General features: G+C 34.6%; 1 protein-coding gene across 4 annotated transcripts in view; it reads right to left on the bottom strand.

Moving 5' to 3' along the window:
• Window positions 1–786: 786 nt before the first annotated feature.
• Window positions 787–24,200, bottom strand: part of CDH18 (cadherin 18) — a 1,060,019-nt gene continuing 1,036,605 nt past the window's right edge. For 2 of the 4 annotated variants that reach the window (XM_036896722.2, XM_036896721.2), the window contains 2 exons: window positions 11,402–11,653; window positions 787–3,432 (listed from right to left, as the gene is read on the bottom strand). In XM_036896722.2, coding sequence (XP_036752617.2) covers window positions 2,942–3,432; window positions 11,402–11,653 — 743 coding nt within the window. In that variant the 3' untranslated portion in view covers window positions 787–2,941. Of the gene's footprint in view, window positions 3,433–11,401; window positions 11,654–24,200 lie in introns of those variants that run through there. The other 2 variants (XM_057496160.1, XM_036896723.2) reach the window with 2 other exon arrangements.

Genomic DNA, 24,200 nt, shown 5'->3' with positions numbered 1-24,200 from the left:
GCAGGGTCTGTCTGTAGAAAATTATTTTATTAGAAAGAAGTAAATTGATCTCAAAGCTATATTTTATTTATATCTATAAATATCAACTAAAACTTAAGAAATGTGCTGAGATACATTAGGGAATCCATAGCTGATTATCTGTGGCTAGTGAGTGCTTAAAGTTGATGAGCAAACATACTTTGCCTACTAAACTTTTTGAGAATTCTAACACTGATAAGATAGAATTTTTAAAGCTAAGAATTGTTAAATGACTTCAGTCCATTTGCAGAGTATATGTCATACACATTAATATTGTTTTCTTAAAGTAGAAGAATTAATAAGAGACTTAATCCATATTTATAATAATGATATAATTGCCTAGTTTCAGAGTTCATATAAAAAATAATATTTGGAATGCATTCACTAACAGAATCCTAAAATAGGTCAATATGGAAAGATAATATTTCAAAACTACAGAAACTCCATTTTGCCTCCATATTAGATTTATTATTAGGGACTTAGAAGCAATTCATTATTGTTATAATGTATAATTAAAATTAATGGATCTGGAGTACTTTTTCCACAAAATCAGGGAAATATTTTAGTACGTAAATCATTCAGAGGACCTTAGCTTTTACGTAAATGGTTAAATGTATACTCACATTTTCATCCTTCAAACCCTCATCCGTAAAGTGAGGTGAATATTACAAACAAAACAAAACAAAGCAAAGCAAAAACAGACAAAAGCCATGAATAGTTTATCGAGAATCTAAATCTTGAAGCCTAATAGACATCCAAAACCTGGCCTTCCTAGTCTTCTTTGTATAGGAAAGTCAAAACACCAAGATCCACTGTAGTTCTCCAAAGAACTCCAAAATGGTTCATTCAGGGTGAATGTAGCACAGTATCAGCATAATCAGAGTATGTATTTCCAGAAGTTATTCCCCAAAGCCCCTGAGTGTCACTTTTGATTTAGCTTTATACCAGCATATACACCGTTAAGAGATGAAAAAAAATGATAAAGCAGCATCTGGAAAGCTAAAATGTTGTAAGAAACTTAAATTACATTTTATTCCTCAGGCTTGAAACACAAATTGAGAATTATTCAAATTAAACTTAGTTACTTCCCATATTCAACACTGAAATATGATAGCACAGGGCAGTTGCAAACAGAGGCAAAATTCCAAATTTTGCACATAGGTAGAATCAGACAGAAAATGTCATATGACTTTTCAGGACACTAGATTATAATAAATTTAAAGAGCAAAAGAAAAAGTCCCCCCTTGAAATAATTCTTGATTTGTGGGTTTCAAAATTCCAAATTCCAATTCGTCTGAAATACATAAGTGTGGTCAGCTTTCGAGACTAGGGCCATTATGCTCTGAGCTCTACGTCAAGACCAATAGCAAGAACAGCAGAATATCTAAAGAATGTGGGGAGAAAAACCCCAAGAAATTTTAAGAAAATTAGCTTATTTGGGAAAATATCAAAAAATTAAATTTGTATATTATATGGTTAGTTAACAATTGCTTCACTGTTGAAGGTTTTGTGAAATTCTATGATGACATACTATTTTATTGAACATGTGTGTAACTATACACTTATAGGCTAAAGGAATTAGAAAATTAGCATCTGCAAGCCACAACACTTTGCAGTTGGCAAAGCATTTTTACAGATGTTCATTTGTCCTCCCCCATAGGCAAGCAAGGAAGTCTCCGACATTTCTGTTTTGCAGTTTGTGACTTTAAAGCTCAAGAGCCTTTGGGGGACATACCCAAGGATAAGTGTGAATGTCCTATGTTTTATTTGCTCCTACTCCAACACATTTGCCTGTAGATCCCAGATACATAAAGGTTAATCAGTCAAAGAGGCAGGGAAAAGTCTGAAGCTATGTACGGAATAAAGGTATAAGTCAATCATTAGCCTATGAAGCGGATGTAAACTGGAGGATAATCTTTTCACACTATGTTGTTATATGAGGTACTTATTTTTGATGGCTGCTCATGTTACAAATAAGTGAAGTATAAAGTGATCAGCAAAACTTTGAAAACTAATTCTAGGTATAGGAATGATCAACTCTGCTGATTTCCCTGTGCAAAACCAAATGGAAACAGGAATAGAATCCCCCAGTGTTTTGTACGGGATAAGGTTTGAAGCTATTTTTTTAATTAGAACATTCCCTGACATATCAGATTATCTAAATATGTCTTAAACCATTCAAAAAAAGAAGGTGGGAGTCTTTTTCTGTTCAAAAAAAGGGAGGCAGGCAGGACAGAGACGGTTGTCTCTGAGAGCAGTGCACATCTGGTGCACAGAAGTTGCATACATTATAGTGCAAGCAGCAAATCCCCATGCTCCATTAACTTCGTATGGAGAAAAGAAGTGGGGAGGGCAAAGGAAAATGGTACATACAAGTCCATGATGGCGTGGCATGGTATCCTGGGTATACCTCATGTCATGTGAATACAAGACAAAGCGAATAAGATCTGTCTCAATAACAACAGGGTGTGGGTCTCAAGAGTTCACTCAGAAAAGTGGAAAAAGAGTTGGTGGTTACCTTCACAAATTTCATTTTGTGGTGTGCCACCCCAAGAATCAGTTATAAGTGATTTTGAACCTTTCTATTTAGTTTTGCTCTTGAAAGAAATCACAAAATATGGAAACAAATATCATCATTTGGCTTAATTCAGGTATTCTTAATTAAACAGGACCACAGACTTTATTGAGCATTTGAAAATATACACAAGGAACAATAGCTTTTTCTCTGTATTTTTTTTAAATTTGACTCTGTGATGATTAAATAACCCAGTTTTCATCATGAAAAGGGCACTTGTTTCTACAGAAGCTGTGTACAGCTTACACTGTTTCAAGTACTGTTTCCACATTTCTTCTTTGCCATTGCTGAGGTTTTATCTCCACGTACTCAGGAAGCAAATTCTAGAATGTTGCACGGATTGCCCCCCTAAGTTGTTCTTTCAGATTCTATTTCTCCATAGAGTTCAGCTAACTTTTTAAACTCAGGCCCCCAGTCTCCAAGGTAGTGATAATCCTGGTCTGATTGTGTCGTGGCTGAATCCAGCGAGCTGATGGACCCAGCTTCTGACCTCTGACCTTCATAGGCATAAGTCTGAAGGGAGTCATAAGGGGGGACACTGGGGTCCAGGTCGGCTTCCGCCAGTTTTTGCTTAATAAATTCCTGAACATCTATACTCTCCAGAGTGGACAATGTCTGGTGTCTGGGGGTGAGCTTCAGTTCGGGCCTGATATCTCTCCGATACTTGAACTCCTCAGCAGCAGACGGATTCCTCAAGGCTGTGATGTCAAAGGCCTCAGTGTCTTCCTCGCCGCCCCCCTCGTCATCATAGGTGACCACGTTCTCCCGCACGTCTTCCTCTGAAATAATCAGGGGCTCTTTTTTGCTGCGTCTCAATGTGATAAAAAGTACTACGATCGCTGAGGGAAAATGAAAAGAGGATAAATATTAGAAAAAAAAAAAAAAGAAAGCAATTCTTGGAGAACTGACATCAGCAAATTCCCACCCCCGTCATCAATAATATTCCATTTAGGTTTGCGTTGTAACATGACCCTGATCTCTGCACTCTCCGAATAACACTTCAAGACTCTCTAATATCTCAAAGAAGGGAAAAAAAATGATCTCTGCAAAGCACTGAGAATTGCTGATCTCTAGAAAATCACAATAGTCTCATGGGCCAGGCTTCTGCTTTCACGATTCTTGATTCATTGCAGGCCAGACAGTGTTTAACAGATGATGGAAAAGCAACATGAAAACTTGAAGGGGAAAAATAATGGTGTGGGTTGGTCTAGCTACAGATACATAATCCTTCCAGTTAGATACATTAAAGGCAGGATATTTTAGGATTCTATTGGACAGAAAGGAGCCCCTACCTTAGACCCTTTACTTTTAAGACTTGTAGGAATCAGAGCAGCGATATTTTACATGGCTGGTCTCTTTCATCCTTTACCTTTAGAATGTTATCATGTATTAATAATTGCATTTCCTTATCAAGCTGCAAAAATGTTAATTTCCTTGTACCCAATTTCTGTTTCCTAGGAATTTTTCAGGTTACAAAGTGTTCTTTACATAATGTACTTACTCCTCACAGAAGAGCTGTGGCTGTCCCCATTTTTGAAATGAGGAAACAGCCTCAAGAGTGACGGCATGGATAACTAAGATCTAAGTCTACAATCATATAAATGGTAAATGAGCTGGTGCTGGAACCGATGACTTTTCATGCCAAACATGATGGGGTTTCCATTACTTTCTTCATTATTTAAAAATATATGGAAAGAAACTGAGTGGCCAGATGGACAAGTGGCTTATTACCAATAGTGCTTCAACAATTGAATGGAATGACAGAAATGGGTCTTGGGCACTTTGGCAGTTTTCAGTATTTTCAAATCTTTCTATTTGATGGTATGAAACCATTCCTAAATATAATGACCTCACTTCCACTTTGAGTCTTTAATCACAATATCCTTTACTTTAGCTCTGCAGACTGTTCTTTTTTTGATCAACTGATACGTTAAGTTTTATGATAGTCATTATTATGTTTATTATTGTTTTAAACATTCTTTTTAATGTGATGGAGAAGTGATTGCAATGGCATATAGGGTTGTTAGATTTAGCAAATAATTAAATGTGAACTTGAGGTAAATAACAATATGTATATTTTGTCATTTGAATACAAGATAAAGCTAATACTAAATATAATATAATATAATATATTATACTAAATATAATGTATATCTTGTATATATATGCTATATAGGCATATGCATAAATAAACATAGATATATAGACATTAAGTATTCTCCATGCAATATGTAATATTTGAGATTACAAACAAATGCAAATATTGTATGACCACACTTTTCCTATAAATACATATATGGATAAATTTTACCTACATATTAATGCATATATATGTATATGTATACATATGTATAACATATGTATATATTGTATGTGATATGCTATATATGTGTGTGCATATTATATATATGTAATACACACACAAATATATACCTATGGATATATACACATATTTTAAAATCTAAAATGCACATTTGTATATTGCATTTTATCTATTTGTCTGTATACTGTATTTTATCTAGCAATGCTAACACCATGTAATCTTTAACAGATGATTATAAAGTAAACACCAGGTTAGCTGTTTTCTAATAAAGAATGTACCTGGAACCCTAGAAAGCACCCTCTTACCTCTAGAAATTAACTTCTATCCTTATTTTTATCATTATTGTTTCTTTACTTCTTTTTATAACTTTTTGTATTTATACCCCTAATTAATATAGCTGAACTCTGCCTGTTTTTAAACTAGATGTCACAGTGTGCATGTGCTTCTAAGACTTGACAACATGGAGAGGCAGAAGAATCTATTTTCAAGTCAGAAGTGGAAAGGATAATTACAGCAGAGAAGTTTACTATATGTGGAAAGAGATGGTCACAGTGCACTGGAGGAATCTAATTTTCCAGAGAAAAGGTAAATGAGAGTCTATGGGAATGAAGACAACAGAATGGACAAAACATCTACAGGGAAGGTGAGATAACCATCTTGAAGAGCATGGAATTAAAGGATACTGCCTAGGTAATGGGGAAATGCGGTGGGAAAGATGATGACAGACATGGGGAAACACTGAGTCACTGTGTTTGGAATGCAGTGATTCCAGAAAGCTGAGAAGGAAATGCTCATGATATATGTGGCCCTGATCCACAAATACTATGCTATGGCACAAAATGATTTTCCATACATGTTGCTTACACTGCAAAGACACTATCTAATATAATACTATATTTTTTGAAAAAAAGAAAAAAAAGATTTTTGCTGAATGCAGTATGCATTTAATACCTTACTATTTCTTTTTGTGTAAATCCAGTTTAGATCTTTCTAATTCATTGGCCTATACAGCATCCTCAAGTACTCACTCCACTGTATTCAGAAATTTAAACTTATTGCCCACTGTATATTTCTGCTCATTTTTATGATTAAGGGAGAAGGATGTTCTAGAGTAAACATCCATTTCTACAGACTGCCTAATTTATTACAGTAAAGTTTCTGACATGTGAATAAATTAAGTTATTTTCTCTTATGTTGAAATGTTTGGTGGTTGATGTCAAGGGAATTTATGTGCATCTCTAAGAGGGAGAGTGTGATCAATACTATTATCAAAGTGTTGTGGTAATTTGCATCCTTTATCAATATTAATTCCATATTTGCCTAATGAGATAGAGGGGGTGATGCTGAGGTTGTTATTAAGATATTTAAATTTGTTTATTCCTTATACTTTTAGAAAATATTCTTGATATATTTTGATTCAAAATATAGACACTAATTCACTTTGAACTTTGAGGTTTTGTATCTATCTCTTTTTCACACTTAGTCATTTGCCAGTGATCAAAGATTCCTAGGTTTGTTACATACCAATTAAATACAAGGTCAACATATAATTAAAACCATACAATCTGAGATACTTTTATGAATGAAAGGGGATTTTGTTTATAATTAATATAAGACATCAGGTCAAATATGGACATATGGTCCTTCTAATCAAAGGCAAATGCAAACCAACTCAGAGAAGAATGCAGAAACATGGATGATTAAACATGCTCCTAATCAACTGCTTTACATTTGTGTTTGTTCAGTAGATGCTTCTGGAGCAGATGGCATACAGAAATATTCCATAAACAATTTTTGTATGGATGAACAAAGGAGTAGTCTCTGTGAAACTGATAATGTGGCATTGTGTTAAGTGCATCTTCATGAATAGTAATAACTTCACTAGGAAAATAATTTTAAATGTATTTTTAAATCAGCTTATGGCTGCTAATAATGCCAAACACCTGGTTATTCTGAGAACATTTTTAATGTTTGAAAATCAAACCAAATATTAAAAAAAAAATCCAAAGATCAAATGTGTTTTAAGAGAATGAATGAAGATAATAATTATAGAAGTAGATTTGAGAATTAAGTCCTTATGTAAAAACCGGAAGTTAAATTGAGTATATTCAAATGACCCCTCCCCACAGTCCATCAAACCACACATGTGAAACAAAATAACCTCTTCTTACAGTGGGTCATCTAGGAAGATAGAATAAGATATAGCCATGGACTTGTTAAAAAAATGAATATATATATATATAAAGAGCTTATCTTTCCTTGTTCAAAATTATAAAGATTTTTGATATTTGTATAAAATCTGGATCAAAACGTGAATAAACTATAATATTTTTGAGACATCTTTATTCTAAATTCTATATTTATTCTTAGTAAATTTATTTTTCTTCTTTTATTTTTGAGTTTGGCCAGGATTTTAAACCCACTTGATTCTATCTTTTTAAGAAAATTAAAACTAATTTATTAAGTTTCATTATTTTCATCATAAAGGAATTAAAATTTGGGGATATATTTTTGTATTTGCATTTCTTACATCATTTAATTATTTATCTATCAATTGTAGGGCTTATAGTTCTAAGGGGTTTTGAGTTTTTGCAACTTGAACTGTCTTACAGCTTGCACTTAGGTACACCATGTCCTGACTCCCAACATCCTTCCCCAAAATACTTCTTGTAGGTGATATTTTTACCCCTAAAGATCACTTTATTCTTTTTTATACCATCATATGTTAGTACTAAATTTGGTAGAAATGAGGTGGCTCAAGTCAGGGAGATTATTTTCATTAACTTCTGTAGTGCTATTGGCTACCAGGTAATGGCCCTTCTCATTGAAACTTATTTTTTTTCAAACTAAGGGGAGCCCACAGAGTATCCATAGAGTCCTTCCAGATAGGTCAGATGACAACAGGTTGGCAGTTATCTCCTCGCCAATTCTACCTTCTTCTTCTCATCCCTTACTCCACTCACACCAAATCCACCCTGATCCCCATTTATCAGGACATGTGTATCCAACAGTAGGAAATATCCAGGTGGTGGACGTAGCTAGTTCCCTGCATGTGATGTGCGATTTAAAGTACAGTTGGCAGAATTTTGATTCAGAGCCTGATTCAGTGATTTCTTTGCCAAGTGTAACTTAGGTTTGCTCTGCCAACTGCTCTGGTCCCTCCACAAGAAGGTGGGGTGCAGGTGGGAAATGCATGTCAGATCCCTGGGAGGTAAAGAGGACTCCAGTACACCTTCTGCTAGCACCAAATTGTGATTGCATTATAAAGGCTTACTCTAAATTCTCTCCCAATCATCCAATACAATGGACCTGACAATGGTAATCCTGACAGAACATAACCCAACTCATAACATGTCTATCTACCATTCAAATTTAAAACCTTTGCTTTTCAAGCACCATTTTCAGATAACCAATACACATATAGATGGAGACTGACCATACTTTAAAATTTTGAATCATAGTTAAACTATTATAAAATATAAATAAGCATCACAAAATTTTATAGCTGACTCTCAGGTTTTTTTAGTTGAAACCTTACCCTCACAGATTGGCAAATAAAAGCAAGAGACTGAATAGGTCACCTGGGATCACATCAATCATTAGCAGCAAAATTAAGGATGGCCTTATACACTTGCAGTCATTTTCACAAACAGGTAATAGTTAAAGCATATTTCAATATTAACAATAATAATATCACAATTTGGTTACCTGTTAGGGTTGGATGTTATTAGAGAATTATAAATTCTATAATAAAGTTTGGCTACTTCTGGTGGTGCTGATATTTTCCTTGAAGATTATGAGCTCATATATTAGCCAAAATTATTTCAAAAGTACAAATGGCTACATTCTGAGTGTGTTGGCTAGATTCCTTCTAAATAACAATGAAAAACTCCTCTTACCATGCCATGAAAAATATATGTTGCATTATAAATACTGAATTAAAGCCAAGCTTAAGAAATTATCCACAACTTTTGGATAAAACTGGAGAAGCACATTTGAATTTCAATAAGAATTGAAGGAATAAACATATTAAATAACATCTTTGTTCCACTAGTCCTAAGAGATAGAATAAGATTTAGAGAATATTTACCCCAAAGGGGAAACAGCATTTTCATAAGAGGGAAGTATTGTTTCACACAAAAATATATTATACATAATTTGCCTTAATTGTACCTACAAATTAACATTTTACAATTAATTTTCAAACTTTTATCGTAGTATACGAAAATAGCTTTATTGTGATAAATGCAAACAAAGGCAAAGGTAACATGTCTCCTCCAACTAAACTGTCTTTATCTCCCAGAATAAAGGCTAGAAGAACTTACATTAAAGTCACTGAGTTCAATTCTTTGCGGTTTAAGTTAGGAATCCTAGAAGGAGCAATGTTGGTAATTGTTTTATTTTCTGTTTTTGGTTTGCTTCTGAGTTTTTTGTCTTAATTGTTCAAAACAAAACAAAAAATATATGTTAATGTCTAAAGAAAGGAGTGGTTATGACCAATCAATATGTAAATAAATAAAATTTAGAAAGCTGGATTTTCCTGGCTTCCTTCTCCAACCTGCATCTACTATAAAAGACTGCACTGCAATCATAGAGTCCTTGTAATGGTGCCCCAAACCTCCAGGCTCTACTTTGCTAAGGCCAGTGGACTTGATCTAACTTCTGAGGAGCTTTTGACTTGTTGAATGCTTTGTCCAGTGGTTTCCTATGATCCTTATGACATTATACTGTACTCATTTTCTTCCTTCTTTCCTGATTTCTCTTTTGCTCTCTTCTGTACTCTCATCCTCCTTGATTTAGTGATCACATTGGAGCCCATCACAGCTCTATCCCGATTTACTGTCTCCCTCTTTATACTCTCTTGCTGTAGTGCCTTCAATAAAGTAGCCTCCTGGTGTCCCCCAGCTCTGGGACGATCAGGACTCATGCTCAGCAAAGGATGAAAAGTCCTCGTTGGTACTGTTCTAACTCAGCCACATACCTAATTTATCTAAGATTACTTTTTATTTTTTTATTTGTGTCTACTTTATTGTTAGCCCTTGGAGATTTGTTTCAAGGAAAAGATACTGTGTCATAAACATTAGGTATTTGTTCACTGGCATGAAATTATTAACATTTCAATTTTCCAGTGAAATCTCAGGTACTCCCAGTAAACATCCAGTTAAGATTCTGATAAAAAGTTTTATCCAAGAATCTGCAAACAATTCTCCAAGATCACTTTTGATTTCACCTCTAGCCTCTGAACATTTTGATATTATTCATCTTCCTTCAGCTCTGCCCTAAGCATGTGCAAGTCCAAACCATGCTGAACAGCACATAGCTGCATCGTCTTCCTAACTTCATTGCCTATATGCTCGCTTGGCATCATGAGATCTGTTCTCTCCCTTGTTCATGGTCACACTGCCCTAAATATAAATGTTGTGATGGGAGTCTCCTGCTTTAAACCTCTTTTGCACACCTAGAACAAAGTCCACCATCTTTACCATGCCCAGTGAAGCCCCAGACTCTCACCTCTGCCTAAATATCCATTCCACTTTTCAGCCTCTTTCTACCATGCTCTTCACTCCTTCTGTACAAATAATTTGTCTTCTACCCCAGGAACAAAATAAAGACCATTCCTTGCAAGAAAATCTCTGTCTCAGCAAAGTATACAATTTTTTTTTTCATGGGTGCATAGAACCAAGAAAAGAACAAAAGATAAGGCTGCTCAGAGAAAGATGGAATGGGGGGCACACTGGAAAAAGAAATGTGTACCCACTATCAACAGTGAAGCAGAAAGATTTTTTCACATTTATTCTTATAAAAATCTGGGTTTGCTGTCTTGTTTTAAATAGTAATTCTGAAGAGTTTATAGTAATAGCTTCTAATGTGGTTATGGTAAAATTTAGACTATTAAAATGATAATACATAATTAGAGAAAATGTTTTATTTTTTTTTACATGCAGTACAATTCTCAAAAAATCTCATTAAATTTAATAAAATTTAATATCACTAAAGACAAAATTATTTATAGTTTTGTAGTGCTGGGTTCTTTAACATTCAGCCAATACTGACAATTTTTAGACTAGTAAACATTTCTATAAGAAACCTATTTTTCATTTGTTATTCATATTCCTTTTAGAATGATGTCACGTCTTTTAAAATATATTGTAAAAGCTCATTCAATAATGGATTTAGAATAATATCAGCTCTTTCTAAAATAGGTCCTTTCCAAGTAGATTTCTCTTCTTATCCTCCTGATACTTCAACTCTTTCATTACATTTGAATCAGATTATTTCTAGATTAACTATGGCATTGAGAAAGATGCAGCTCTGTTTTGTTATCCAAATTATTCATTCCTGCATTAATTCTTAGGTTTTGTCAAAATGGCATATTCTTTCTCCCTTCTCTGTGTGTACCCCTCTGCCTCTTTTCTAATGCAGCCCTGACCCTGGCAGGCTCCCCTCCCAGGCGCTGTCATACAGCAGGATTCAGAATGACTTACCCAGGAGAATGACTACACACAGGAGAATAGCGATTAAGGCTCCTGTGCTCAAACCAGCGGACGACAGGAACGCTTCTGATTGGCAGGTCCGCACGCGCCCGTCTCTCTCACAGGCACAAACCCTGACCGTCAGGGTCCCGCTGCTGCTGAGAGAGGGGATTCCACCGTCAGAGATCATAATGGGCAGATAATACACATCCTGCATAGTTCGACTAAATCTCCTCCGCCTTGTCAGAATGCTCGCTGTGTTATCTATGACAGACATAAGCAAAACAAAACGTACTTAGTAAAACCACCAGTCAAGATGCACATTTCCATTAATGGATAAAATGGGTAGGTATGATTTGGGGTTTTTGTTTTTTGTTTTTTTTCAGTGTATGAGATGCACAAGTGAACCTGAAGGAGTGATCATGAAAGAACTAATACTGGTTCTCAAACTGAAACATTAATTGAACCCAAACTGAAAGAGAGGGGAAAGAGTGGAAGACAGAGGCAGGAGGAAACAAGAGACATTTTGGACTTGGACATGATAGCCAGAGGATTTGAAAGGATGCAGGTGCCTTAAAGCCAGCAGGTCCTGAACTTGGGGATGAGACAGCAGATTCCTTCCCCAGCCTGGTGACTCTGAACACAAGCAATAAGTCACCAGACATCTGTGTTTTTAGCAGAGTATTCAGGTGATGGTAATGAACACAAAACTTTAAGGTAATGAACTTTTATTTTATATCTAAACTGGTGTAGATAATATACTTAAGAAGACTTCAAATCAACTGCAAACCTTTTTTAGACTTCATTGTGACTTGAAGCTCTCTTTCCATAGAGCGCACATCATGGGAAAGTTAATGATCAGTAAAACCGAATTCTATTTTCAGGTGCTTTTTAAAGGCTATGCACTAAATAAATACCTGCATGGTGTATTTTGATAAGCTTACACAACCTCGTAAGGTAGACAATGTTAAATTCCTTACTTTTTAGGAGAAAATAATTTTTACTATAAACAATAATTTAAAAATTTTAAAAAAAGTAAGTTCCAGAGGATATATTTCCTAAATCACAGAGTTAGTAAATCAGGATGAGGATACAACCAAATACATTCTAGAATCCTACTCAAAACCACAGTCACACTGCCTCTTCACCAACTCACATCCAATTGGTACTGATGCCTTTAGGGGCACACAATATATGATTACCTTAGCATTTTTATTCCTCATCCCAGCAATTCTGTTAGCTAAAAGACCCTTCTGGGGTTAGCACAGATCGCCTGCACAGAAGGACTTGTCGCCCTACCTTTCAGTTGTTGCCTGGCCCAAGGTCACACCCTGCGGAGCACCACATATCAGTGACTCATTGCTGCAAGGCTACAAAGGTAGAGCCCTCCACGGAAGGCAGGCAATGCTGAAGGGCAAGTTTAGTTCCAGAGCTTTCCTATGGGGTCAGCCATCAGGCATTAGAATTGCACCGCAGCTCTATTATTTTTGACTTGGCCCAACCCTTCTTCCTTCCCCTGTGGTCCACAAATGTTCCCAAGAGCATACTCCAGTAAACACCCTGCCCTCTAAACTCTAAGTCAGTCTGCTTCCCAGAGAATCCAATCTGCGATTGCACCTATGAGTTAATTCCTTTTCACTAAAAAGTAGGTGAATCATTAGACAATTACACTGAAGACTTTAATTTCTTATATTGAACCACTTGAATTCTTTTATTCTGAAAACTGGGATTCCTTTACATATAAGTATGTTTAAAAAAGTCATGATACAATGTCCTACAGCTAGATTTTCTTGATCTTACATTGCTAAAATAATGCAAAGATAATAAATTTTAAAATATTCAATCTAATACAGGTGATAAAAAAACATGAAACATAAATACATCTATTCATATATATGTGTATGTATCTATATCTGTATCCATATCTATACCTCTATATAATTGAAGGTTTGTTATAGAGCATAAAAAAATAATCTAAATAGGAATTTAAAAAGTATTTCCTTACTTGATAGGAAAGGGAAAAATGTTATCAGCTGTCTATTATGAAATAGGTTTCAGAACAGAGAAAGAAAAGGAGGAGACATTGTATTATGTGTGTTATATATGGTAGAAGAGTCATCAGTACTCTCCCAGAAGACCTGAGCTTTGCAGAAGCACATATGTCAATCATACAATGGAGCATCATGACTAATATGAACTTGCCTATATGTATAATTCCTTCATTTAAGGAAAAGATATGAACTAAGTTGTGATAGGCACAAACATGTTTGAGAATCTCTCTGCTGGATTGTCCTTGCCAGAGATGTAAGATGCTGGTGGTTCCTGATCTCAGTAAACATGAATAATAATGTGTGGGATGACAAAATTCAATAATAACATTATACAATAATAACAATGTTCAGTGGTAGATGGGGAGTCCCTTTTATGTCTCTAGCCTAGAGTACATTTCATGTTCTTAATCCGAAAGCATGCTCACTTTCAGGATAATTACTGGGAATGCAATCAGAAACAGGAAGCCAAAATATGTTTCTAGAACACTTTAAGTTATCAAATAAAAAGCTCTCAGACATGGAAACATTAAAATGCCCTTTTTTCTGGTTGAAGGTTTGATTTTTAAAAAGTAAAGAGGATCTAGGAAGCAAAGTGCTTCCCACCTTGAAAGGCTTAGCATTGCAGAATAATAAGCTCTTGATAAGGGATATTCTGTACCTTACTGGAACTGCAAAAAGAGTACTTCACAAAAGGCTCACTGAACTTGAACAAGAAAACTGTGAACTAAAATGAAAGAGATAAGAAGATAGATGCATACACATACAAACATATACATGTACATATATAGAATAAAATTTGTCCTCCTGAAATTGCAGAATTGGGTAACAAGAGCAACAAAGATCTTTAAACTTGAAGTAAAAATTTAAAAAAATGAACCAAGTAGTACAGCAAGTCTTGCATGACTTCTACATGGATAAAACAGTTAATATGAGCTGAATAAAGTGAAACCATAGCAAGATGAAACATCTATGGATGAGAAGTGCTAATTATCAATTTCAAATAAATGACATTCCTTTAAAAATGTGTACTCAGGCTTTAATTCTTAATCCTAACTCCCAGTAATTTGGATAGACACAGAAACATAACTAAAACACTTGTGAAACAAGCTAATATAACTAACATATTAGTTAAGGACTCAAGGAGATTTTGAACAGCTAGCACCAAAGACTTTTTAAACTAGAAGATATAAATTAAAGAAGCATGGTAAACTTTGTAAAGAATCAGATAGGAGAGATCTTGAATAACAACTATACATATTTGAAATACATATCTCTGATTGCAGCAATAAGGCCATAGAAGGGCCAAATAAGTCAAACCAGTCTCAGAAGTATTCAATAAAAGTATGGAATTTCTAAGCTTCTCTTTATTGAAAGAGTTTACTGAAATACTGTGCAAACTTTTGGTTCTACTACTTTGGGTCTAGTACTAAAGTGCTACTTTAATCCATTGAAGTATATTTAGAAGAACCTGACTGGGATGGTAAAATAAGTTAGAAAATTAGTTCATATGAATTATCTCTGAAATGACCAAATGTGAAAATTCTACATGTCACATGTGGATTTAGGTGACTGAATGATCTCAGAAAATAGCCAGTACAATTTGGGAAATTCTCTTAGTAATTAATATCTTTCTGATTATAATCAATAAAATCCTGATATTCTATACAACTATATCACTGTAATGTACAAATAGTCCTGAATTTCAAAATAGATGATCGTGCATTCTTTATTTTGTTATATGTCCAATTTCTTGTTCTAAAAAAAGATATGGGCACATGTTACAGGAAGCAGGGAGCCTGCCATGAAGATATATGACTTATGTAGACTTTAAAAATATCATGTATTTACTGTGAAAGAATTAAAATTTGGAATCCTTTGGAAAGCAATACTAATAACTATATAATTCATTTTTGTAGCTATAAGAATTCCAGGGATTTTGTAGCTGACTGATAATTTCATAGGGATCTTTCACAAAACTACTTACAGTAAAATATATTTTTGGGTAGACAGGCATACTTCTAACCATATTTCTACAGGGATAAAAGGCTACAGAATATGATAGTATATTTCATTCTAGTTTCAGAATTCAGATATAATTTTCTGGCATTAGTGATATGCGTCCTACTATTCCTTTGTTAAATATTTTGAAAAAATCTTGAAGGAGTCTAATCTCTGTGCTATATTTGTAAACTGTAACACAGTTTAAGTTAAAATAAGGGATGCTTTTAAAATACTCCCTGGGGCAAAACAAATCCTACAATAAAACCCAAAATTACTTCAGATCTTGGAAAGTATTAAAACATTGTGTTCTTCAGAACTCTTAAGTTATTAGACACTCATATGCTCCCTGCCATTTCAATGGATTCTTTCTTTGACAACTCAGGTATAAAAATACACTGTATCTCAAGCATAGCCTAGCAGACTTTTAAAGTAATATTTTCAAATCTGTCAGAAAAGCAGAAATATTTGAGATCCTCAGATGTTGATCTCTAATTGGACCAAACCACTTTTTCATGTATATATAAATTTGAAGACAAAACTAGGTAATAGGATCTTAACCTCACCAGATAAATAAATATTGTTTTGCTTTTTCTGTTCTTCCAGCAACAATAAGATCCATTCATAATTTAACTATTTTCAGAGCCCTCACATGAAATAATGCTCTTTTGCCTTCCTACAAAGCTCCTTTCACATAGTAAGTACTTGACAAATAATCTTTCGAATGATACTCAACAGGAACCTGTCTTCTTTTATAACGTCCTCACTATGTTGTGTATTAAGAAATTAAAACCAAATGAACTAATATATCTTGTACTACTTCAGCAGCATGAGCCCCTCACACTCTCTACTGAATGTTTATTCTTTCTCTCAGGTTTCCTGACTTCCCTTTCTTTTAATCCTAGAATTTCTCTAATCTCAGTTTTCAAATACTGGATTCTGACTGCTCATTTAAGTTTGTAAACATCCTCTTGACCTCACTTGTGTTTCTGTCAAACCACAAATGTATGATCCAGTATATCATTATGTTCTTATTTGCACCATGGAATGCCATCACTTTGACCATCTGTCACACTCCTGGATAATCTTTAAATCCCAGATTAACACAACCATCCATTGTCTAAGATTTCTGCTTTCAGAGTCACAAAAAATGCTGATAAAATATTACAACCATCTTAATTGACTCCACCAAATATGTGGAAAAACTTAGACTATCTCTCAAAGGAAATTAGTAATCAATCTATTACTATCCATATTTTTATCATATGCCAGACAGTAGCTATTTTAAGTTTCTTTTGCCATTTTCTTTTGAGCCTTGGCATCCCACTCAGAGCAAGAAAACATTTTTTTCTTTTTCCAAAAAGAAGTTATCATCTATTACCAACATTTTAAAACCACACTTAAACTGCTCAATTCTTCTTTGCCATTAATTATGTGTCTGCATATATATAAGACTCAGCCTATTAGAGACTTAAAAAAAAAGAATATAAATACATATGCAACAAAAATATGAATCATGAAGAGTACCAGCAAATCTGCTCATGAACCGCATACATGAATTTGCATAATGTGTTAATTTTGGTTGATAGGATGATAAAGAAGAAAAAGGGAGCTATTTAAAATAGAAATCCAACCAAAAATTCAAAATAATAAACATATCACAATAATATTACTGCAAAAGTAGAGATAAGAGTAGCAGTTTACAACAACAAAAAATGAATGCAAACCCCAGAGAGAAACCCATTATTTGTCATGTGTGTTTAACAAATACTATCATTTTTAGAAGGGAATGGGTGACTCAAAGTAGAGGAAATTATGTCTGGAGTCACTAAATTTACAAAAACCAAAGGAAATTATAAAGATAAATCTTTAGAGATCTTTAAAAAGTGAATACATAGTCTCATTTATAAAATTGTTTGAAGTTTTCCCTCCTGAAGGCAGAGTGAAGCAGGTGACTGCGGTAACATTACATGGTTATGAGTACGAGCAGGGAAGGGATTAGAGTATAACCTACATTTTCACAAAAGTAAAGCAAAACATTAGCAGGTAATGGTAAGATTAGCCATATTTTAATTTTGTTCTTCTACTTATATTTATTTTCTTAATGAATGTATCTGCTGTCTTTTTGCTGTCACTGTGAGTAGGAGGATAAGAAAGTGAGACAAAGTTAGTGGGTGGCAAACCCATTAAGAAAAGCATAGAAAAGTAAGAAAAAAAATCAACACAGGTTAAAATAATTAAAGAAAGAATAAAAGCTTATTGTTCCATCCAGAGCCAAAGGTGCAGTAAAACAAGTCACTACATTTGTAGTCACACTCTCCCACTTTAGGGTCAAGAACGCATACAGACTGTTTGCCTAGTCAAGTTTGAGTCTGTGTTGGCATTAAGAACCCTGGGATTGTATCAAGTGTGAGTGGATAAATGTTGGCGGGTGAAGACTGATTTGTCTTGGAGGAGAAGGGAGGTCTACAGTAGAACAAAAGCACCCTGTCTTGGTCTCATCAGTGACAGTAGGAAAGTGACTCAGCAGGGCTCAGCTGCTCCCATGACATCCCCTAGAGGATGTCTGAGGTGTCATTTGCAACTATATTCTCAGAACCAATTATGTGTGTTATCTCACTTAGGAAAGGGAGAAACCACTAAATGTTCTCTTGAAACCCTGTGGATAAAAGCAGAATTTTAAGTGGTTATATTTTGTAGAGAAATTAAGCACATTACCACTCCAGCTGTGAGTTTCCATTTGAAGGACAAAATTAAACTATGGGAATACTGACTACTACGAATCTCAGAATGTCAAAGAAGTACAAAATAAACATAAAATCTCTCAAGGTTTCTGATACGTTTCAACCTATGTAACTGCATTTCACTACCAGTGGACCCTGAAATCTAAAAGAAAGGCCCCCAAAGATATCCTTTGCACAGTTACAAAGTCAATTTGAAAACATGCCTTTTCTTAAATCCAGTGCAATGTAAGCTTTAAGTTAGGTATCCTTCACTATACCCAAATAGCCACAAGGTAAAATGATATATTCTGACATTACCTTTTAAGTATATTGCTAAAAGTCATATGATTTATAAATAATCTGACTTAAATTTTTTTAGAAGTTGAAATAATTATTGCAAAGAAGTAATAAAAAGCAATAAAACCAAGGTAAAATAATTTCAAAGTGCAATAAGGTGAAAATGACAGCTGACAGAATCTTTTGTTTACTAAATGATTAAAAACGGTCATTTTCAGCATATTTTGTTCATTATAATGTCATTTGGACTCACTCATTCTTAGAGAAAGTGTTTCTACATAAGTGAAAACATATCTAAAGAAGAAAACCTAGAGACCAATATGAGGAGCAGATGTTTTTGATAGCAAAATTATCAATAAAATTATGATAAGAATTTTCAAATTTAACATGCACACTAAATGTGATTTAGAAGCCTGCAGACAGAAATACAAGCATATTCATAGTTATTAATTATCTCTTTCCCTACTAAAATCTGAAAGATTTACAAATGCACTTGACAATTAGAAGTAAGCCTAGGAATTAGGCTGGCAAATCTTGCATCAAACAAAGCCTAGTTCTTAAAGAAGCAGCATAAAGACCATGAATCGGAACAGACTTACCTTGTAGACTAATGATAATTTTATTTTGAGGATCAGCTTACACTTTTATATTACAAAATGTGTGAACAAAGTTCTTGTGTGTGCAGTCCCCTGGTGTAAGCCTATATTCGTAGACTTTGTGATATTATGGCTACAGTTCATTTGCTGTAGATACTTGGTTAAGAGGTCACAAGTAAACAATGGGTTTTTTCATGCTGAAATAAAAAGTTTACCTATCACATTTTAAAGAGATGGTGATGGTAGGGAAAACTACATTTTAATCAGGAAAGAGTTTATGCTTTTATTATTGCTTTTAGAGCAATATAAATTTTAAATGATAAAATTTAAAATGATAAAATGATAAAGAAGAGCCAGAGAAGTAGGGAAAAAGTGGTTGAAGTGGTGACTGCCACAAAGAGTGACAATATTATATACCTGATATTAACCTTCAGAAATTTTAGGGAGGATCTTGGTTTCACTCAGTACATAGGATGGTATTTTGAATCAATTCTAATTAAATAGAGGGAACAAATATCTGTAGTACATCAGTGAACATCCAGGCAGTCAGCATCTCACTGATAATTAGATTATTATTGAAAAGTGTTCTTCCTTCCAAGACCAGTTTATATTCCAACTATCTAATGAAACTGTTGTTGCCAAATGGGTTTGCTGTATTAAGATGTAGTTCTGGGTAAAAAAGTTTTTGACTGACTAATATTCTCAGTGATAACAAAGGGAAAATCCTGAGAAATTCATGAAAATATCTGTTTAATGGCATTTGAGAACTGCTGAAGCGAAGTGTGGAGAGGTGGACTGTTGGTTGCAATGTGTTTGTTTATACAAGGAACTTACAAGAGGCTAGGATTCCAACCTGGGGACAGAGAAAGTAAGAGAACTTTTAGAAGTCTCCTGGGCCTGCAATCAAATTGGAAATTGAGAGGCCTTAAACACATGGCTGACTTTCCCTAAAGACATTTGTTAAATTGAAAGTTTAAATTGGAAGTTAAATAGAAAGTTTAGCAGAAATCTAACACTCTAAGTGGAAAAGCCCTGGAAAACAAGAGTGTTGTTTGCCATCTCTTCATATTCAACAATGATAAGTTAGGGAGCAGGTGCGTGGCCCTAGGGCACAGATGGGCTCTCAATTGAAGCCCTAGAGGGGTGTGCCCCAGGAACAGCGACAAATCAGAGATAGACCAACTCCAAACAGAACTGCAAATTGGCCTTGATTTAGTTCAACTCTGATTGGAAAATAATAATCTCCCTCTCTCATTGTTTATCAGAGAAAAAGGTGAATGTTTTCTGAAGAAATATATTGTCATTTGAGACTCTTCTAGGTTTACCTACTTTGTGACATACAACTAAACATTGCTAGACATGTCAAGCGATAAGACAATATATCCCAGTCTTCCTTCTCTAGTCCCCTTATAAAGAAAAACTGATCACCTTATTGAGATATTAGAGTTGACAATGATTATAAAATTATTAAAATGAGCATGTTCAAGACAAGAGAGAAACCATAAAAGACAGAGATTCACTTCTCTACTAAAGGAAGAGATGGCTATCAAACAAAGCAGTCAGTGTTTAGACTACATTTTCTTTGTACAGATGTAGTTGATTTGATCAGACTCTTGCTTCCTTGGGTAAAATGTTAGCCACATGCTGTTTTCTACCAATATATCCCCAGTACATATCAGAGAGAATAATAAAAAATGGGCCCCAAGTAAAGAAACTTCGATATAAATAGGATGAAACATTCAAGAAGACATTTGTTCTCCAGTGTCAGATTAGGAGATTCCGAATTAATGATGGACAAAACATATGGTAGGGAAGATCTAATGAACGTGGTGAAGATGTGAAAAATCAAGACATATTACCTTAAATTTAATTATTTAGCAAGCAGATCTGAGTGGTAAATAGGAGCATCTCATCAGGATATAGGTGGAAGTAGATCTTTGTTGGTATGAGGACATGAGCTAGATTATATGCTTCCAGGCATACATTACATTAAGGTATTCATTTCTGGAATAAGCTCAGTATACTATAATAAATAGATAAATAAATAATAAAAAAAATATTTTTTACAACTGTTTTCTAGTATGAATTAGCCCAATGAAGTCTTAAGAAACATAAAGGGATTTGGATTTTACTATACTCACATGCTAACAAGTTAGTGTGCTTTAATTTTATGGATGCTGACAGAAGATACAAAGCTCCTGGGTCAGACATGAGGGGCTTACTATTCATGTCCCAGCACACAGAATAATGTCTTATTCAGAACAGCCTTAGACAATGAGAGAGTGCCATCTTCCAGAGCAGAAAAGATATACAAACTCTGTATAATAGATATAGTGACTCTCTCTGGAGCAAAGTCCAACAATATTTCTTGTAGCCCATTATAGAATATTGGGATTCCCTAATTTAAGGTTCCTCTCTGGGAAGCAAACTGACATGCATGTGGAGCATGCACCAGGCTCCCTCTATGTCACTCTCTTGAGAGGTCAGAGTAAGGAAAATCAGAGAAAACATGAAGTTCATCCCGTTTCCCATGCCAGAGAAAATTAAGTCATTTATCTCTGACCTAGAAGTGGGTGCTTCTGTCAGCATCCGGGAAGTTGTGTCAAAACAAACCTGTTAGCATGTAAGTAAGGTATAATCCCCAAGTCAAGGTGTGACTGTTATTATTATACTTCTTCAATAACTACTTAGTTCTTGAACTATTGACAGTCCTAGATTTTGTTTTTATTTTTCCTAATGGACTTCATGTGACAATTACATTCTTTTTCATTTTACGTTTAAGATCATTAATAGTATCAACCGAGATCAATGCAACTGTTATATGTAAGAAAGACAGAGTTTATTTATAGTCTTATTGAGGACCATGACCCAAGGGTACCTCATCAGTGTGCTCTGATAAAATGCTCCAGAGCTCCTTAATCTGCAGACATCTTAAATACTTTTTCTACAGCAGGTGTATGTGCAGAAAAGAGGTTACCTTTATCAGTACATCAAGCAGTGTGGCATGGATGCATCTAGTTAGTGTCCTAAAGGATCACACTATACACACTCCAATGCTATGTGTGTCAGAGGGGACAAGGTTAAGGGTCTCATTGGGTGGATCACCACATCTTCCTTTGGGTATGGAGAAGGCATATGGGACATTATCTTATGGATGCTGACCAGACAATTCCCGACTGACCACACTTCTGGGAGAGGTTGAAACTGCAATTAGATTAGGTATTAAGCCCCACTTGGTGACTTGGCTTAGCAGAAATGACACCATATTGAGCCTATTAACAATAGTTTTGAACAAATATTCATATATTTAAAAAATTATTTTGGCATTCCTCTTCTGTTAGTTGCTTATTTCTATCCTTTAACTGTTTTGTTTCCTTTTTGGAATGTTTATTTTGTGGTATGTTTATCCTTACTCATTTATATGTAGCTGTATTTTACCCAAAGTTATGACCTGTTTTAAAATTTTATTTAGAAATCATCTGATGCAGAAATATAATAATTTTAATATTATCACATTTGTTAACATTTTATGATTGCATTTTTTGTGTCTTTTATAAGAAATCCTCTCCTACCCTAATCATATAAAATTAGTTCAGTGCATTTATCTATCTTCTAAAATTCCTAAAATTTGGCTTGGGTAATTATGTCTTTAATCTATGTGATTTATTTCTGGCATGTGTTTGAGGAATTCTAGTTTTAGTTTCTGTAGATACATATCCAGTTGGCCCCTTTCTATGTACTTTTTGAGTTAACCTTTCCACAATGGTTATAAATGCTACCATGGCCTTCTGTTAAGTTCATCTATTTATATAGAGATTTAGATAACTAATCATTTCATTTCAACTCTCTAATTTGTTTTCTTGATCTATTTATCTATTCCTTTTCTCCTGCCATATTTATGGAATACTTCATTGTTGGGTGCTGATCTCGGCGTATTGATAGCCAAGATTGGCTGGACCTATCCTTGTGATTTTTACTATAAATGCAAGAAACCTTCAGCGATAATCACGAGGACATTTTGAAATAAAGGTTTATTACTTACATTTCTTTGAAATTAAATGGCACACCCGGGGCCACACAGCCAGGTTGCAGCTAGAGAAAGCCCATGGCCTTGTATTGTGTTTTTATTGGGTTGAGGGTGGGGACCCGGGGTTTCATGGGCTCATTATTGGTAAATTAAAAACATAAAAGAGGGAATAAAAAGCTTGGGAAGAGGAAAAAAAGACAGCTGCCCAAAGGATCAGTTATCAAAATCTACAAAGATCTCTAAAACAAAACAATTTCAGGTGGGACATCCGGGAGGCGGCCTGGCTCTTTACTAAGTCCTGGGGCTGGAGATGTGCTTATTCCAGATTTATTTCAGATAGACGTCTTTGATACCTTTTTGAAGAAGATTCGTCTTTGCAGTGAATGCCTTGGTCATTAATGCACAAGAGAAAAAACAAAACTGCCAAGGCTGGGCTATATTTATTTTTGCAAAGGCTTGACGCCTCTAGGCCACGCCCCCTTTTCCTCTCTTCCCTCCAGCTGTCTGCCTCCCATCTTCCTTCTCAGTATGTTCTTCCTTTTCTCAGTCCTTTACCATTTGTGTTTTATTAACAGATTATTAAATTCAGTTTATGATTTAAATTACATTTAGTTTATAGATTGCTATGAAATTTGAGTATTCTGATTTTCTGATTCACTAATGTGGTAAATATATTCCTTTCCTTTCCTAGCATGTTTTATGTTTTCAGTAACATTGATTTTTTTTTTTTTTAGAGGGCATCTCTCATATTTATTGATCAAATGGTTTTTAACAGTTAACATCAATAAAATTCTGTACAGGGGACTCAATGCACAATCATTAATCCACCCCAAGCCTAATTCTCATCAGTCTCCGATCTTCTGAAGTGCAACGAACAAGTTCTTACATAGTGAACAAATTCTTACATAGTGAATAGGTTCTTACATGGTCAACAATACAAGGGCAGTCATCACAGAAACTTTCGGTTTTGATCACGCATTATGAACTACAAACAATCAGGTGGTTTTCTTAGTTTCACCGGAGATGGCTGGTAATTGTAGGTCTGCTTTTGTTATGTAGCTGTATTCCTATTATGTTAATGTGTGTGTGCAATTTAATTAGTAGTTTAAAACCTATACA

The sequence above is a fragment of the Manis pentadactyla genome, chromosome 2, assembly GCF_030020395.1.
Source record: "Manis pentadactyla isolate mManPen7 chromosome 2, mManPen7.hap1, whole genome shotgun sequence".
NCBI lineage: Eukaryota > Metazoa > Chordata > Mammalia > Pholidota > Manidae > Manis > Manis pentadactyla.
Note: the sequence above shows the minus strand (reverse complement) of the source record. Positions and strands in the feature narration are given on the sequence as shown.